The sequence below is a fragment of the Poecilia mexicana genome, unplaced genomic scaffold (assembly GCF_051168715.1).
Source record: "Poecilia mexicana isolate PSO_F unplaced genomic scaffold, ASM5116871v1 scaffold_3, whole genome shotgun sequence".
NCBI lineage: Eukaryota > Metazoa > Chordata > Actinopteri > Cyprinodontiformes > Poeciliidae > Poecilia > Poecilia mexicana.
Genome location: NW_028263372.1, coordinates 12,158,961 through 12,178,877, shown reverse-complemented (window position 1 = coordinate 12,178,877; position 19,917 = coordinate 12,158,961). Strand labels below are relative to the sequence as shown.

Sequence of the window (19,917 nt, the reverse complement as noted above, 5' to 3'; positions counted from 1 at the left end):
CTTTTTTCCCCCACTGAGATATCTGGAACAAATGGTTTTTTTTTTTTTTTTTGCTTGTATTCAATCAGGTATTTGTTTGAGTCTTGAAATAATTTACTATACTACAAAGTATTGCCGTTTTGTAGGTTTGTGTAGTTTTTCTTATCTTCTGTGTCTGAAGGTAACTTCTCAAAATCAAAGCGAGATTTTTGACACGAAGATTAAATTTATAGCTTTTTCTACCTTTAGTACACAAAACATCAAGAGATTCTTGAAAACGTCATGCAAATTTAGATTCGACTCAAAGTCAACCTCTGAGTTCAAATCTGTCCTAAATTATGCATATGATGAACCTGAAGTAATGACCTCCAGAGAGGTTAAACAAAATCTAAATTTTCTTGTTGTGCAAATCGCTTTGGGTTGTTAAATAAAAAAATTCATAGCATAGCACTGGTGACAACTATCAGCCGATGAATCCTGCCTAAAATCTCCCAAAACTTTATGGACAAATGTGTCGTGATGTGTTAAAAGCCAAACATGAACTCCATCACAACATAAGGCATCAATAAAAGTATCCAGTGAAGCATGAAGGTGTCTGTGCCATGATATGGGACAAATTCAACCTAATTTTATATATATTTTTAAAGTACTATGTTTTAACCCAAAGACCTGGACATTTCTGCTTGATTAAGATAGATTTAATTTTACAGCAACACAGTTGGTTCTTGCATGCACTCATAACAAGAAAGAGATGGCTTTTACCAGAAGAGATATCAGAGTGTTTGAGATGGCCTCCAATAAGTTATCAGTTTCAGGCTGTTCAAATTCTCAACCAGATTAACGCCCCTTTGTGTTGTTCTACATTTAGCGTGTTCAAAGTGTTCAGTTGCCAGAAAGTCTGAGAGTCAAAAGATCCCAAAGTTTTGAAATAATTTCTACCTTTTGTTGTTTTTCATTAAAAAAAAAATAATGAAAACATCTTCATGGGTTTGCATACCGCTGGCGATTAACTGAATGTTATCAGTTTTCAGGCTTTGTTGATCAAAAACTGATTGTAGAGTCAATCTGTTTAAATAGCGCAATCTGTTTAATGCTGCATCTGTTCTTTGCCTCACAGGAGCGACTAAAGCCGAGCACCCAATAGCATGTTTCCGCTTGCTTATCTATTTTTGCAGGGTACAGTTTGTATCTCTGTCAGCTTTACAGTCAGCTGCTGACATCAAAGTTCTGACTCTGGCTTCCACCGCACAAGTGTCGACTGTCTGAAATGTTTCGGGATCGTTGGCCCAGTTTCTCAGCTCTAAGCATCTGGAATTCATTCAGAGGCTGCACAGCTATTTGACAAGCTGGTAGCTCTTCACTCCATGGTAAGAGGTGGAGAACAGAGTTGCAGGGTAATGTTTACACATGTGGGAGTCACAAAAGCTCCTTGTCTGAGCATTTCGTCGAGCTGTTTGGAATAATGTTTTAATTGGAACAGACAGAAACACTTGGGCGAACCAAACACGGCTTAGGAATTCTGTTCATTGCGCTCAAAATTGTGTTTGTGAAATATTTGGTAGTAAAAATAAGTATTTTCTTGTGTATTTCAATGCTGTACCTACATGTGGAACTTGCTTTGATAGGATATGTGTGTAAAGGAAAAAGCTTTTACACATTTCTTTGCAATTTGACGTAAAAAAAAAAAAATCACACTACAGAAAATGTCTGACAAGAGTACATAAATAAAACTGTCTCATGATCTGTCAGAAATTTCTCTGAAGGATTAGCTTTCTCTCTGTTAATACTTGTACTTAAAATACAAAGAATTCTGTTTTTCTGGGATTATTAACTAAATATTTTAGAGTAAAAAGATCAATTTTAATATGAACTGTATCTTAGAATCAAATATGCAGTAAATTAGTTGACTGCTACTGCTTAGCTAACTAAAAATTGATGGCAAATGAAAGTGGAGCTAAACAACTATTGAACAAAACAGAAAAACTAATTCTGCGCTGTTCTTTCTGAAAAAGGGTTGAAATAATTAAAGCTGATTAAGAACCTAAAACATACAAAAAAGGCTTTCAGTCTTAAAGCATAACTTTGGTGTTTTAAACTCATTTAAATCTAAGTCAAACTGCAGTAGACTCACAGGAAATCGACAGGACGATTTACTTTAACTCGGCACATTTTGTTGACCACCTTCGTCTTTGCAGCTAGGATGGTTTCTCCAGATGCCTGTTTCCACACCTGCCAGCAAAAGTCGGATTCCAACTTTTGGCTGCTTGGCTGGCTAAGCGGTTGCCTTCAGGAAATATGAAGCCTTCAGGTTTTAATTCACCTCTGCATTTTTGACATCCTGGAGGTTTTTATTCTTTGGGGCAGATGTAGCTTTTCAACGGATAGAGGATTTGCTTTTAAACATAGTTATCAGAAGCTTAAACAAGAGAATGAAGACAAAGTCTCGCATGTCTAACCAAAAAAACAGACGTGTACAAACGAAAATATCTGTCCCAGCCATAGTCTGCGCTGGTTGATTGAAACAGTGTAACTGGGTTGGCTCTGCCTTTTGTAAGCTCTGAACAAGCTTTTTCAGAGTTTGGCTGTGCTTTTCGAATATAGCAAAGCCTCTCAGTAAATGCATTTTCCAGAGCAGGAATGGTTACAGGGAGCTAATCAGTCAATCAGCAATGGACTTTGGTGGCAAACAGGGGATCAGTAACTTTTATTTTCACATATTTCCATTCAACAGCGCATTCGCCTCCCTTTTCTCTGCTCGGTCTGTGCGGCTCAGTGCAGGACAGGCCCCACAACTCAAGCGAACAAGGAGGTTAGATCTGTAGGTGTCATTTCGTCAGGAGTGTAGGAGGCCGTGCCGAGCTGAGGGCTGATATCGCATGGAATGGCTGAGTGTGAACAGAGCCGTCCTTTAATTTGCAAAATTCCAGCGTCTGAATGGCCATAAAGGTCAACTACTTCCACTCACTGCTCCTAGGAACTGGAAAACTCGCGCACAGTATGCAAATTAAAACATAGCTTATAATGTGATGCATTGATTATGAATGTAATTGATGCAGAACAGTGGTGCATATTATTATTGACAAGACATCTAAGAGTAATTGAGTAATTGTTTTAATGAATGCTGCAGCCCAACCTTATGAGTTGCTACTTCAATATAATTTTTTATCTTTTTTTATTTCATAAAAAAAAAAAAAAAATTCACAGGATAATGTTCAGTTTCCACAAAGGTGAAAGTTCTTACTTTTTCACATGGAGGCAGACTGGTTCAGATTTTTTTTTTCTCTTAAAAAATAATATAATTTGAAATCTAATCTTTCTACATGCTTACTGATAAGTTTTAATTTGTCTGACTGAAACCCTTAACCCTAACCCTCTGACTGAAACATCTTGTTTCAGTCAGACTCTGAAGTCTGACTCCAGCTTCACGCTCTGAAGCTGCTGCCCCCGCGAACCGACCCCGGATAAGCGGAAGAAAATGGATGGATGGATGGATGAAGCATTTTAAGCCTGATTCATACATCCTGGTGCCTCATTGTACATGGAGCCTGTGACATGCAGCACCATTTTTCGCCTGCATTGTCTGTCTTCTTTGGCGGAAACATTAATAACCTCAGTCGGAGGACGGCACCAGACAAGCGGCAGATGAAGAAAACAAATGTTAGATCGTGAGGAGGAAAAGAAAAACATTGAGGAAAGATCTTCTGTTTTTCCAGGAATGTCAAGAATAAAGCATTAAGGAACAAAAAAAAAAAAAAAAAAAAAGACCTTAAACATAATTGATCATACTTTGATGAAAAGCCCTTAAATATCCTGTTGGAAAAACACTTTCAGGTGTTAAATTCAGACTGTGCTACTGATTTGTCCAAAATGCAATGGTTATTTTTTATAAATCTAAAAAAATGTCAAAAGTAATTCTGTTTAAATGCAGGTTTTAGCTCTGGGAGGAACGCAGCCTCCAGATGGTGATATTCTTATCAACCATGTCAGGAAACGTTTTGGAAGAGCAAACAGTGAGTTTAGAAAGTGGAATATTATTTTCTTCAAACTATCAAATGTAGTTGTGGCAGAAGCATTTTCTGTGTACTTTTGAGAGCAGCGTCAGTGATGTAAAGTAATGAAGAGTCAGTGATTTAGTCTGAAACGTAGAGATAAAGAGTAATGAAGCGTAGATGGGAGACGGAGCTAAAAATTAACACAGTGATTCGTTTCTGACCAGCCAAAATACAACATCTGTCCCAGACGGACTGAGCCTGGATGATCTTGGTCAGAGTTCTTGTTTGTGCTGACTTAAACATCCTTTATTTTTTCATTCAGATAGTTTTTTTGTATTGCTTTGCAACTCAGAACTCCAGTGACAGGAACACAAACACATCCGGTAATCTTTCAGCCTCGGTGTAAACTCCCTTGTCAGGAAGCACCTCTGTGTGTGAGACGATCGGAAGAGGGACGAGGCCAAGAGACTTGAGGGAACCGTGGCAGAAGCCCAACCTGTACCAGAAAGTAAATGGTGTCATTTCTTTCTTTTTTTTTACAATTAGTTAAACTAAGTACTGAATCAGTTTCAGTCAGTTCCCTAGAAAAGAAAAGAAAAATAAGTATAAAGGACTGTCTCCCCCATCCTAATAACATATCGACCGACACCCTGACATCCTCCCATGTTTAGACCAGACTAGGTGTAAGCTATTATCATACAAGCACATTATTCATTAGTTGGTGCAGATTGAAAAGTTTTAAATTGAAAAGTGCAATAAAACCTTAGTTCACTGAGACAGACTGCACTTAAATATAAAATCACTTAAGAAAAAACAGCACAAACTCTTTTTTTTAACTTAACAGATTCCCAGTTGAAACTGGATCCATTTTGTCCATCTGGACAAATCTGTCCATAATCCATCCTAATGGTCTCAAAATGGTCCCTATGATCGATCACTTTAGACGACGCCGTGTGTTGCACCACTTGGAGCTGCTTTGGCTGAAATTTACCAAGCTTTTGTTTTTTAGTTCACCACATATTTTATCCAGCATATGTACCAAGATTGTGAGCCAATTTGATCTTTTCCACTTGCTAACATTGAATGGCAGACAAATGGAAAAATAATAACCCACAGTGAATTGCAGGCGTTTCGTTGTCGAGGGACATATATCTGCAGCGGCGGCTCGGCCAGCTCCGTCTCCTATAACGACTGTCGTCAGGTCAGCCAGAATACCTCGGACCCACGAAGAAAATGTTCAGTAACTGCAAATCAAAATATAAGCTGCAGGTAAAGCAATCAGTGAGAGTTCGCATTGCTATTCAGTTTTTAGCTGAACACAAGGAAAAAGGAAAACCCTGAACCGGGAGAATTTACCTCACAGCATCAGATCAGACTTTTTATTGGCTCATTTCTTCCCTGATACTAAACCAGCACACATTGGTGATTACAGAAAACAAAACTCAGTCAATGCGATTTTATACTTATGATCCAGAAACTCATGCAGGATGCAGTAGAGAAAAGTGTTTCAATACACACATGCTATAATTTTGTGAGAGATGATGTTACAGAAAAAAAAAAAGTGTGGCTTTGTGCTTTGAAGCAGCAGCATGTGAACTCAACATTTTATCGACTAGGTATTTAATTTTTAATGGTTTTTTTCCTCCGTACTTTGGCAAATAACAGGACATTTGTACAGAACAAACTTTTATCATTCAGTGGAAGATTTTCTCTCAGTTTGCTGCTTAGTTGTTGGATCATTATGAAAAAAACAAATTGACCGATAAGGTTTGGGTTTGTCCTTTCTGTCAGGCTAATCAGTCATCTTCATAAGATGGATTGATTTTCCTTTACGTAAGTACACGCATAAAAAACATGACCTCAAGAATGTAACATTAAAGAGCAATCTAGAAGTAGTGTTATTTCCAGATTGCAAACTAATGGATGTTGAAAGCTAAACAGGGTGTTTGTTTGTTTGTTTGTTCATATATTTACCCCATTTATCTGATACTGCTATGCAGTTAATTTTAAAGAGTACTTTGTGGTAAAGAATTGTTCAGGCTGACACTCATGTACTTGAAAACACTCCGACTTTGTTTGTTTGTACATAGATTATTAGGCTGTGGAGGGAATGAAAGCAGATTAAGATTAACGGCACGTATTTGATTGCGGATGCAGATAGCCAGGAGAGCTGTACAGTTTTCTCTGGAAGCTGACGGCAAAGGCAGAGGAGCACAAAGACTTTTGGTGTAATCAGAGTAGATCCTTTATGTCAGAGCTCGACCCAAACATCCGTGAGTCCTGTCACACACGTGCCAATATTTAAACCCTCCGGTTAAAGACCATTTAGTAAAGTACTGAATCTTGACAAGACATCCAAATTAGTTTCTTGTCAACTTGTTCTCATCTCGTCAGTGAAAGAATTTCTTTGCCATAAATTTTCTGTTTTCTTTCTTATGGCCGTACTTAGACTTCTTTTGAATGCTTCGTCCCTCAACAAGGGCATTGACGTGCAATTTGTTCAAACTCCGTAGCAAAAGATGCGATCCGTATTATTTACATTAATATTTAGCTGTGAGCTTGTTTTGTGTTTCTGGCACTTTGCTGTGATTTTTGCTTCACTGCCTCCATCTGCCAGTGACTGCAGTAATGCGAACCCACCGGCACCAAGCTCCACTTTGGGTTTGAATTTACAATGGATTCGTGTGTCGCCACTGGCAAAATAAATGTGGATTCACTCGTATAAACACTTTTTATTTACATAATCTCATCTAATGAAACAATTTAATAAAGAAAATAAAGTTTGAGGTTTTCTGTTCCATTTTTGCATCTTCCACATGTTGTTTCGATTGACAAAAATAAGGACATTTGTTTTGTGTCGTGTGTGACTTGCTTGCGGGTGAAGCAATTATTTTAATTAATTTTTTTGCTGTTTATTCAAGGAGAACCTTTTGAAGCATTCCTGAATAATTCATAGAAAACTCTTAAATGACTGCTGCTTTCATTTATAAAACATTTCTGTAGGTTTTCAGGCTGGAAGCTGCAGAGAGTGGAAGCCGAAAAAGTTTCGGAAGTTAAGCAAATTCGTTGAAAAGGAGACATTTCAAAACTTTCCGAACTAATGATAACAATAATAATATTTTTTAAAAAGTCAACCCTTTCTTTTTATTTTGCCCTCACAGTCGCGGCTGGGGTTGGTGCCTTGATGATGCCCCGGGGAAGGACAGGCTGTCTCTGACGTCGATGCTTCCCGGAGTGCTGTACAGCGCGGTCCATCAGTGTCGCCTGCAGTACGGATCCGGGTCTCGCCTCTGCGACGACATGGATGTAAGACGAAAATGCAGACAAATGTTGATAAATTTGAAAATTACAATTCTTCTCTGCTTAATATAGATCCACGACTAGAAGCGATATATTTCAAGCAACCATTTCTTTCCGTTTTGATTACGATTTTCGCCAAATCAAAACCCCAAATTGCTTGTGTTGTTTCTGTTCGTAATTGTTTTTGGGTTTGCTTAATCAAAACATTTACTTAACCAGGCTATGCAACAACATGCATAAAGATTAAACTAAACTCTTCATGCAATTTAAATTACAGAACCAGAATGTTATCAATACAGATAATTTATCTACTTACTACACACTCTTGATAAAAAAAAAAAGCTAACTCGACACAAAATATCATTGCTAAAGAAGCCAGTTGTTGTTTAATGGACAATTAATTGAGAGGAAAAAGTCTGTAGAGTTTTGTGTTTGGCCTGCCAACATTGCAAAAAAGTACCAAGAACCTGGTTAGTAACCATATATTCCCTTGGACATTGTGAATAGGAAGATACCAGGACCAACATTACAGATGAACCCAGAGTCAAAATATTCTGAACTTTCTGAAGACCTGAGCACAGCCACCGGCTGATCGTCTCCATGCCGCAGTGATGCAGTAAATTATTCAAAACGAAGTCCTGACTGGGCTAAAAGCTAAAGTCAGGAGGAAAAGGAAACACAGTCTGATTGGGCCACATCACAGATGTGAAGGAACCTCCTGATTAAGTTCTTCAAAGCCATTTCAATTTCATACATCCACAAGAAACCAACTACTTCCAGTCTTATTGCAAACTGCAGCTTACTGAACGTTAGCCTCGAGCTGCACTGAGCCATGAATGTGTGCAACAAGGCATCTTTTTCTTGTGTGTACATGATTTAATACCCTTTGGCACTGAGGGCACATTTTCTGTTGTGGATGAATAATGTTTGAATTTATTTGCTCTTGAACCAATTACTGTTGTGTAGCTTCCTCAAAGCTCTGCATTTGACATGTTTTCAGTCATAGTTCTGGTAATACATGCTTTTTTTTTTTTCCTGATCAGAGCCTCGGCATTAACAATTCCTGTTATTCTACTTTCCGAAAATGAAAAGTGGGAGCTCTTGATCCTCTCTTTTCGCCTACCCATCAAAGCTAATGCGTGGCTTTTCGTCTTCACTACATTTCATATAATCATTTGTCCAGATAAGACCTTCAAAGCTTGCTGTGACCTTTCAAGTATTAGCTCAACGATAAAGGCTGTTATGGTTTTGCCACCTCAAACAACAGCGACAAAAAAACTTTTTAAAGTTGTACTGACCAAGAAACACTGTTATATTGAGTTCCGTTAGGCTGGACATACATTCAGTCTGAAGGTGTTTATTAGGAGTGCATTTCTACAGAGACTGGTGAATAATTACCATTTCAAAGGTTTAAGGCTTGTCCAGAATTTCAAGCTTGGACTTTTTTAAGAGCATAACCTCGCCTCGCTATGAGCAACTTGGGTTCCGAGTTCCAGATAATGATGGAAACTAAATTAGTTGATCTGAAGAAAAACATTTAATTTAAGATTAAACCCTACGGTATATAAAGTATATATATATTTTTCATTTAATTAGAGCATTGCATTAAAGCTTATTTCTGAGTTGGTTTTCCAGTTCATGCCATGATGTCAACACATTTTCAAACAGCATCACAGCAAGAATTGAACTTTTTCTGTTTTGTATGTTTTGTCCAAAAGTGATATAGTAGTGCTTATGAATTTTTACTGGATGTTGGATGTAAAAAGATAGAAAAATATACTTCAGCAAGCAGCTTTATGTACAAAGATTCAAGTACGGGGAGAAAAACAGGAATCTCCTCTGAAATTGGAGTTTTACAGAGGGAAGTTTGAAGTTTCTCAATCCCTCTGACTTACCCACAAACTCAATATTACATCCTTCCATTTCATATAATAAAGAGACAAACATTTATTTTCTCTTGCTGCTAACTTTGTCTCATTCTCCATCATTACACAAAACGCATGCACCACATTGTGATGTCTCCTCTTAAAAAGTACATCAAACAGTTGTATTTATCTGTGGCCCTATTTCAGAACATTTATATAAATATGCATAAGAATACACATCCTCTCCTCGCTTCCTGCTCTGCCTTCCCGTATCCAGGTAACTCCCTGCCTTTAAAGACCCACACCAACATGCCGGCATATCACGCATTTAGACTGGACTCTAATTGAAGTGGCTGCAATTGTCCTTTGTTTTTTTCCACCTACTTCTACACCGTATTAACTCCGACACAAGTGAATGCCGATACAAGTCCCTCGTTCTGACTTACAAAGTAAAACAAGAATATGTTTCTCATGAAAGTGTGGGGCAGTATCTCCAGCACACATCCGTGTTTCTGTCTGTTCGTGCCTTCGTAGCACATCCTCTGCTGCTCGATTGATTCAGCTGGAAGGACGTTCCAGCTCACCGCTATCTGTTGTTTCTGACAACAGGCCTAGTTTCTGTTTAGAGCAAATCTCCCATCCTGCGTTTGACTTTTAAAAGCTGCAGCGTTTGTTTGTGAGTTTATGTGTTTGAACATCACACACACGCGCGCTGGCAATTGACCGATTGACCTGTTTTTTTTATTATTATTGATGACTAAATCAAACTGAAGGACTGTTTCTTCATCGCCAAAGAGTCCAACATTAAATGTTGGACGTCCTCAATTAAAACACCCTGCATTAGAGAACAAGTTTTTCACTCTCAGTATATGAGGGCAGTGTCTTCTGAAAAGAGTGTGTTGGGTCTGGATTTAATATTTATAGTGCAAATAACAGAGTGAGACCCACTCTGTCTGTCTGGAGACCCTACGAATGAAGGTCTGGTAAAAACAGAGTCACGGAAACTACAACCCTGACACAAATGGGTGACTAGAAAACCCATGACTCTGTGATGGGGAAAAAGCTTAATGCTCAGACCTGCCATCAGTTACCGGTATATTAGTCTGTCCAAAGGTTGCTGAAAACAAAATCTCCAGGTCAGAACTGAAGGATGTCAGTCCAGTTCTTGATCCGTCCTAGAGAATAGGGAGGATGAGGCACAGCGAGCATCAGAGACAAACATCCTGGATAAAACTGTCTCTAGCTGCGCTCAGTAAAATAATTTAATTCAATTGAAATATTCAACTAAAAAACACACTTTTTATAGTCCCAAGAGGAAGCTGGATGGTTTTTTTTTTAAGAGAATTGTAGATAGTCTTTGCTGTGTGTGGGAGCGAGCTCCTGTCGCAGTGAACAGCGGATCTGACGAAGCCTCTGACAGAAGACACTCTGACACTGTAAGACAGATAAAGAGGATCCTCTGGGTTGTCTGTTACCTCGTCTCCACTGAGCAGTCCGGTACGGCTCGGTGAAGTTTGGCACACCATTTCGTCTGTTGCTGTTGTAAATGTAACCCATACAACCAACCCGTGCTGCAGCACTGCTCTCTTCAGCTGTAGGTCCAGTGTGGATCTATTGGAGTCACACAACAGTCTGTTAATAGGGGGACAGGAAAACAAAACATACTGATGCGTCATGTTTGTCAGGCATTTGGGTTTAGCTTTGCTTGACCAGTGAGAACCCAACTGGCAGTGGAAACACTTTTTTGAATACGCTGGGCCGTAAAATTGCTTACCCAACCCTAACGACTTGCTCTGTACCGCTCAGAGGACATGAGGCATTTTACTTTGAGTCAATTTTCCCCACTTGGATCCTTTGGCTCCAGATCAGTACCCAGCATAGAGAAAGCCTTTTTTTTTATCAGCTTGTTAAATTTTTTCTAAGCCACTGGCTCTGATATTGCTACCATGACAGATGAGGATTTATACATGCACTTGAATAATGAGATTCTTTATGTTTGGGCCAGCAGTGAATTTCTATAAGACAAAATAAAATATCCCAGTTTTTTGAGTTCATCAAAACCACAACCACGAGATTCTCCGCTGTTGCTACAATCATCATTCGCAGAGTTGACCACAGCCACAATAGTGCAGGACTTGCTGTAAACTGGGGCAGAGCTGAACCACACCTTAAATGGTTATAGTAAAATTTGACAATGGAGAAATGGTTTAATTTAACTAGGGCACCACAGTCAATGTGCATGAAGCGCTATCACCAGTGTTTCTGTCAAAAATGTACAGTGGTTGAGAACAGAAATGTACTGTAAGATCCAGTGGGACTTCCACATCCAGACTGACAAACGGATTGTGGCAAAACATCCAAACAAGTGGGATGCAAAGGATCTAAACATTCAGGGCAGCAGCAATGTTTAAAAGAGGAACAAATAGAAATCTGAGAAGTACCAACGGGACGAAGACAAAGCAGGAATATGACCTGAAGGCCTCAGTGGTGACGGCGGTGGTGGGACTTTGATAGAACAGATTACAGGAACATAATCGATCTGAGTGCAATTGTGGGAAAGGGAACAGAAAAAACAACTACTTTGAGCCCCATTGTTTATTCCTCCAATATCATAGATGGAAAAAAAAACAAGAAGACTAAATCAATTACAACTAGGCAAGTAGAAGAATACTAATGAATATGCCATAAATGTTGGGAAAATTCCTGCTGTCAGAAACAGTGACTCACTGTCTCTGACTTTGAGTTCAAATATTGTTGAACTTTATACAGTTTAGCCCTTGTCAGTGTTAACAGCCAACTCTGTGTTCTTTCAGGATCACCTAAAGAGGCCCCACGAAGCAAAAACAGGGACACGTTAAGCAGCAGTGCTCATTGGCACAGGCAGCATTTTGCAAGTTGTGTACGTTTGCATTTTGAAGAGGCTCTGCACACGTGGTGTAAATAGGAGGATGTTATGGCGTGTCAGAATCATTTCTACATGCTTGCATGAAATGAGAGAAACATGTGTGCCAGGAATTAGTTTAAACAATGACTGAATGCTCCAACCCGGCCTGCGTCTTTAAATCGCAGCTTGACGTCGACGAGGATGCAATATTTTCTACAATAATCCCTCTCTCCACTTTCTGAAAAGGTGAGGGTAATGTGAGTTTCTGAAGCTCTCTGACCATCTGACAGGAAGATCTAATAGGACCTACTTGCGCCTTAAAGTCACTGTGGATTTGAAAACAGCCTACAGCTTTGTTGCCACCCCTGTATCTGTAATTACTTCGTCTGGGCCCGACGCGGAGCCTCCAACTCCTATGAATCATATGACATGACCTGGATTTAAACTAATTTAAAACTCTTTCTGCAAGTTGGCCTCAGATCTTTTGTTGCATGTTGTGCTAACTTGGGTTAGTCATTGCAGAAGCGATTAGAGCAGTCATGGAAAATTAACTTTGACTGAATACCGCTGACATTGAGTCGGTGCAAACGGTAATCTGACTAAAGTCCTCTGTAGGTGGACTCCTTTTGGAGGCTTAAAGCTACACTCAATGTTTTTGGAGATTTTTGTGTGAATATGGCTTCTTCCCTGTAGATCTCAACTCGGTGTCAGTGTTTCTTTAAACATAAAGCGCACAGACTGTTTGGGACTTGAACAACGGATGTTTTTAACACAGCACCAATTAAGACTAAGCTCATTTTTCCGTGAGCTGTGTAGTAGAGCTTAGCTGGATGCTGTTTCTATAAAGTTAATATAGGGCTTCGACAGATTCACAATGATCTTCAGCAGATGCACTGAAACTTTTCTAAACAAATCCCAGAGTTCCCAACAGAGTCAAGTGTTTTTATGGAGGGGTTGAACAGTTGCTGTGAATTTTAAATATTTAGTTTACGTTTCTCAGAAATGTTTGAAAAATAGAGAAAATTTTAAATATCTTGATTTTGCATCATTTGCATATGGTCAGTTTGCGTGCCGGGGTTCTTTGAAAACATGAAGCGAGACTCACATTATGGTTCGAAACCACAGGATAAGTATTGAATAGAAACTATTTTTGGCATTTTTATTTATTAATTTTTTTTTGGGGGGGGGGACAAAATCTATATGAGCTCTTTGGTGTTGCTGTGAAGCTGAATCTCTAAAAGATTACGGTGTTGCATCAAATATTGATGTAGAATAAATATTAAGAGCAATTCAAACAGAGCACTCTTAAAATCAACACTAATAGTAGCAAACAAAGTTAGAATTTGATCAAGATTATTGCTTTAAAAACTATAAAAGTGACAATGGAATTTCTTTCTTTTTTTTGTGCCATTTTCATGTCGTATGAAGAATTTTAATTTGTGGTAAAATGTCAAAATATATATATATATATTTTTTTTTTCCCAGTAAAATAACTGGTCTTCAAAAACATAATATCTTGGGCAAAGATCAAGGACTGTATAAAATGTAAATCAATATCCTGTAAAGGTTGTTTTGTGACCAAAGTCTGAGTTTTAATTCGCCGTTTCAGTGCAGCTAATTAACTTCTGGCTGGCAGCCGTTCATTTGCTGAGTCTCTTCTTATCTCCTTTTAAAAGGAAACCTTATTTCTCAGAGAGCGGCATGTTTATAAACCTCTACTATGTTCTTTTTAAGAACGAACTGTTTAAAGGCCAACAGCATGGGAAAAGGGGTACATTAAGTCCAAGGCTCTTGGTTTATAGCAACAATTTAGTTTGAGAGCTCATGTGAAATAAGCGCATTTGTGCAAAGTACTTTTGTAATAGACTTGAACCTTAAATATCGACCTATGGTAAGAATAACTAACATTCAATTTTATTTCAAACTTCTTTTGTCTGTAGAAGTTTTTGCAAATGATGCAATGATTTTATTTTATCTTTTTTTCCACCTGAATAAACTTCATCCCAGGTGAACGAGTATCATCCATGCTTGAATTTTGTTTCAGGGACACAAGTTTTTATAAAAACTAGTATTCTTGTTGAAATCCAATATAAAACATATCACTGATGGCATTCAGGGATAACTCTGCTGGGCATAGTCCTTATATGTTGTGTCTTACGCAATAGTTTGAAAACTGCAGCATTTTTAACTTGCATGCATCACTGACTTGCACTGCAGTCCATCTGCTAAGTTGAAGGCAAACAGGAGCGAGATGTGTAGATGTATTTCCTGAGCTCTATCATATATTTATTTGTCTTCTGCTCGTCAGAGTTCAGGTCACTGGGGGTAAAAAAAATACAGGAAGGTAAACCAGAAATCCTTCTGCAGATAATTCTAGGGTATCCCAGAGGCATTCCCAGGCCAGTGGGGAAGTTTATCCCTCCGGCTTCAGAGGAAGCAATCCAACTTTTTTTCTTTTTTTTTTTTTTTTTTTAGATTAAGAAGAATGTCATCAGACTTACTTCAGCAGTTACTTCACCCTCGGCTCAAAACTGCTCCAGTGCAAGAGGGAAGGTTGTAGCTTATAGATGCCAACAGAACCAAAGTGTCTGTAAAAGGCAACAAAAAGACCCTGAGGCTCCCAAACCCATGCTGTGTGATGGACGGGTGACCGGTCCAGGGTGTACCCTGCCTTTCCTCTTCATCTCATTTAAGAATAAGTGGTACAGATGTTGGATGGTTCCCAATCCAGGCACCGTCCATGTATCGCACAAGCAGTAATGTTATTTTTTCTTTCAGTATTGTGCTTCAACAGTTGCTGCTGCTGTCTTGTTTATTGGCATCTCCATGGTTAAAAAAAAAAAAAAATATATATATATATATATATATATATATATATATATATATATATATATATATATTTTTTTTTTTTTTTTTTTTTTTTGCTTCCGCTTGTGTGAAGCAAATCCTTTTTATTGCCGATTCACTTCACTCAAAAGTCCTCGTCTCTCCAACCTGGCAGTGGGAATATGGTGATTTGGAGGACGACATGGTGGAAGTACCAGCAGTATTGCTGCTGACTTTAGTTTTTTGAAGTATACTAGATATCAGAAAATGCATGGAACCAACCTTTATTTATTTATTTTTTTGCAGTTCAATTGAATAAACAGTGTTGACAGTGAGGCTTTCAAGCTGACATTTCTAAATAAATCCCTTTTTCCGTTCCTCGGTCTGCAACGCTGGTTAACCAAGAGGAAAAGCCCAAACTGTTTCCTCACTGCACGTTCTAATCTCATATGAATATATATATATTTGAAGAAAAGGTTTATATCAACATGACAGAAAAACAATTCATTACTGTATTAAGAGACAACTCTTAATTATTTGCTATAGAATATGGTCAGTCTTAAATAATAGGTGCTTTAAAAAATAAAACAGTTTAGGAGTAACTTTACACCTTGATGAGTAAGCTTGGGTTTTGTGCTTTGATCCCATATAGTTACTGTGGTTTAGTCTAAATTAGTTTTAGATTTATTATGGAAATCTGCAGCCCCACAAAGACATAAACCTAATTAAGCAGCACGTCGTGAAGTGACACATTAATCAGTCTCTGCCTTCCTAGGACGTGTGCAGCACTCTGTGGTGCACCGTCGGAACGACCTGCCACTCAAAGCTGGATGGCGCCGTGGATGGAACGAGCTGCGGGGAGGACAAGGTAAATACTCCGATTCATGACTCCGGAACAGATCTGAAGGCTTCGCTAGTCAAAAATGTCAATCTTTTATTTCTACAGGGAACTATTCTAGTTCAAAGGAATGCTTTGCTCAATCTTTTTTTTTTTTTCTTTTTTCTTGGAGTGAGCAGTGTTGCACTGGAAGCTACACTGGGTAAAGATTACAAGAATCCCCAGAGATTTCTTACACACCAGCTGAAAATAATTCTGCCTTGACACCTAAAATAAGATTCATGTTTGAAATGGCCGGTCCCTTTCAACAGCATAATACTTGAGATGAATCCTGTCATTCTGTTGTTAAACTGCGCCTAAATTGAACGAAATATAATCACCCTTTAAGCAGAGCAGTGCAACGTTGTGTTTCTAGGAAAGCATTTTATTGGAAGTTTTCTGGATTCAATTTGTGCTGAATACGTTGCTCACGTCCCAGCCTGACATCCCTTCCCACTACAGATTCGGTAAACGAACGCTAGCGATAGCACCTCTGTCATTTCTCGTCAAAGTCTGCGATTCATCTCAACTTCTGCATTCCTTGTATTTTCTTTTACTTTTTTTTTTTTTTCTTGCGACTTACAATGTGGGCCAGACATCCTCATCCGTCTCTGGAGTGAAACCCACCCAGTTCAGAGACACGCAGCATGAAAACGAAGCTGCACTCATTTCCCAGCAAACTGAGAGTAGATGGTGTAAAGTGCAAAGATTGTGGAGGTCTGTCAGTCCTGTAAACCTGGGTTTGTTCCTCCTAGTGGTGCATCAACGGGGAGTGCGTCCCGGCAGGCCTCGGGCCGGAAAGCGTTCACGGCGGCTGGGCTTCGTGGAGCGAGTGGTCGGCTTGTTCCAGGACGTGTGGAGCCGGTGTCCAGAGTGCAGAGAGAGACTGTGACAATCCTGCGTGAGTTTAACTGCTTCTATTTAACTCCGGTAAAATAATTATCTTCCTTTACGAATTAAAAAGTTAAAACTTTTCAAATCTATCTTCCCGATTCCACTTGGATTTTTGCTTTTGCTCTGAATCAAATTTCAAGCTGTTTTGAACAATGCTGCACCAACACAAAATGATTTAAATCCCTCACATTTCCTGCTGTTTGTCACGTTACAGCAGGAAACTTTATCATTTTTGAGAGACTTTGTGTTCCCAAAAAGGATTCTTCACATCCAGGCCTCGTGCTCCGGTGTCCTGCAACTATTAGGTGTGTCTCTGGTCCAGCATGACTGAATTACCTCCTCACTATGCAGTCAGGTTCTCCATAGATTTAATAATTAACTGGTTATCTGACTCGGGTGTGTCGAAGCAGAGACAGATCTATACGTTGTAGGAGACGAGCAAAAAAAGAAATAAGAGAAAGAAAATGCAGTACGTACATGTAATGTACGCATTGCGTAACTCAAAAATAAGATAATATTCCTTAAATTCAAGTTAAAATGTAACGTAATAAGGCACTGGTGACACCAGTAAGTATGAAAATGCTATGTATTTTCTCAGAGAAATCAAACCTAACGCTCTACTTCATATTTTCTTCACTCTCAGCCTATAAGTCCTTGGATAGCAGGAGAAATTAAAAATGTAAGAGACGGCAGAGCAACTTGCCCACTAATGAAGGGTGAGAGAGGCTGCGCTTTTATTACTGTCAGTCAAAGAGACGCAACTTCAAAGTTATCCCACGTCTGATCACCAGAAGGTCCGATAATGGCTGTCCTTGTTAGTGGCTGCCAGGGCACATTTTCATGAGGTATGCGTTACATAATGATGGCGGAGGACATGAGTTGCGGAGGTCGCGGCGCATAGGATGAGATGTGAAGCGCACACTCACACTCTTTGAGATTCTGCTGGCCCTGTGTGTGTGTTTCTGTACAAAGCTGCTGGTCTCACCCTGTAACTCGCATCTAATTACGATCAATGACTTGAAGTTATTTCCAACAGAGGGTTCAGACATGGCTGGCTTTTGCTAATTGCACTCGACCGCTCCCTGCTCGCTAACGCTGAAAGCTGCAGCAACTGAAACAGAATAGCGTCAGAAATTAACGACTTGGACATTAAATTTGTACAAAGTTGCAGTACCTTGGCGTGACCGTTGACCTTTGACCGTTGACCTTTGACGCTACTCATTCTTACACAGTCGTATATCCACAGACACCTAGCAAAAGATTTCTTTTTGCTAATTTATGATTTCCTTTCTGGTCAAATAGTTCTGATATTTTATTCATTTCACTTTGATCTTTTTCCCCGCCGTCCAGAGGTCAGATGTCTGGGTTTAGTAGCTTTTAGCTCTGTCTTTACTGTGACAAGGACCTGGATGGATTTGGCCCCCAGCCAGTTTCACATCGTTTCACATCCTTCTGTGTAATTTATTGGAGAAAAACACATGACCAAATAAAAAAGGAAGAGCCTGAAACAATCTATATTCATAAACTCTCCTCATAATTATTCAGCTGCATTTGTTTCTTCAAATGAGATCAGTGATCACCGCATCACTGGAACTGTCAGAGAGACATAAATCCCTTAAACCAAAGCGTCTTATTTTAGCGAATCATGAAGCATTTTACTCAACAAGACTTTTTTAAAGCAGCTTTGTCATTTGTATGTTGGACTTTCAATCAGTGACTCCCTACAAATTCAACGGTTATTAAAAAGACTAAAGTTGAAATTGGGTTTTGTTTTTAAGTTCTGATCAAGCTTGTTATTTGATACCAATAAGAAGCTTGTTAATTAATGCCTCTTTTATGTTTGTGCTTGATTATGGTGATGTAATTCACATGCACCTTCATCACATGGCTGCAAAATGTTGGACATGGTTTACCATGGAGCTTTAAGTATTATCTCAAATCTCAAACCCTGTTCATCTATCAGACGGTGTGACTTGTCCTCTCGCAGAGTGACGGGTTTGAATCTACAAAGACTGTTTCTTCAGAACTGTGTCCAAAGGCAAAGTTCAACCGGTTACAGTCTTTGCTCCGAGGCTTTTTCTCTGTGTGTACCAAAGGCCAGGAAAGAACTGGGGGAAGAAAACTTTTAGATATGCTGCTAAAGTCAAATGTTGTATCTACGTGTCTAAAGATTGGAATGGCTTTCATATTGTTCTGCCCATGACATTTCCTTCAGGATTTTATTTTCCTGGTTAAACACGGTCTAAATGAAAAAATAAATGTCAGAACAGGATAAATCAGAGTCTATGACAGCTGGAAAGCATTTCACTAGACATAAGATCTGCTATATATTCAATTTATAATCATTTTTACTTGCAAGGTAACCCCAGAAATGAATAACGTAGATGCTGAAGAAATACTATTGCCATGTAATGAATAAAACCACAGAAGTTTTACAAACAGATGCACCGCATTAAATACAGACTCACCCTGGTGTGTTGATTTACAGTCGCAGTGAAGTTGTTTCACCTTGACAGATTATTTACTGTGAACCCTTTGGAGAGAAGTTGGAGGTTGGATGTACGTGTGCAGGGAATACTGAGGAGACACACTCCCATTTATCAGTCCTCCATCTTGTGGAAGAATGCCATTAAGCATCCGCTAAGTTTCCCCGCTCGTGCTTCTGTTCTTCTTTGCACATGGAGCAAGTGAGATCGGTTGATTGATGGAGGTCCTTGGTGCCGGCAGTGACTCTGTTGATGCAGCTTCAGTTACAGCTTTTTCTCTGGGGATGAAGGTGGGACACCAGAGGTTCTGCAATCCAAAGTAGCTGCTTTAATCTGCAGGCAATCCAGCTCAATCAGGTAGTGGGATTATGAGAAAAATCCTACAATTGTAAATCTCTTGATTGGAATCAGTTTCACCATAAAGGGCGACTTGGTTCTGCTCATTCGGATGTCATTTAAGCTCTTTTGAGTTGTAATGGGCACTTATTCTGTTTTTAAAGCAAACATTGAGAGTTCAAAGTGTCTCGGGTAATAAATCTTGGACAAAACGTGTTTGTTTGAAAGGTGAACAAGATGTCAATGGATGTGACTAATAAAATTTGAAATCTGCTACGTTTCCATGAGACATTACAAATTCAGTATTGTTCTAGATCTCAGTTTTTATTTGGTCTGCTGCAAAAAAAAAAAGATAAAGCAAAAAAAAATGTTTTAAAAGAAACGTACCAGAAAAAAGCCCAAACTTTCTCCAGAAACAGCTGCTTCTTTTTAAAGCTAATTTATTACACTTGCATATAAGCAAATTCTGTTGTTTTCT

The 19,917-nt window shown here is 38.9% G+C and overlaps 1 protein-coding gene across 1 annotated transcript in view; it reads left to right on the top strand.

Moving 5' to 3' along the window:
- The window catches only part of adamts7 (ADAM metallopeptidase with thrombospondin type 1 motif 7), a 142,092-nt gene that overhangs the window by 55,748 nt on the left and 66,427 nt on the right, over positions 1-19,917 (top strand). Inside the window, exons 9-11 of the mRNA XM_088004166.1 lie at positions 7,133-7,277; positions 15,622-15,714; positions 16,479-16,624. Of these exons, the coding sequence (XP_087860292.1) occupies positions 7,133-7,277; positions 15,622-15,714; positions 16,479-16,624 (384 nt within the window). The remainder of the gene's footprint in view (positions 1-7,132; positions 7,278-15,621; positions 15,715-16,478; positions 16,625-19,917) is intronic.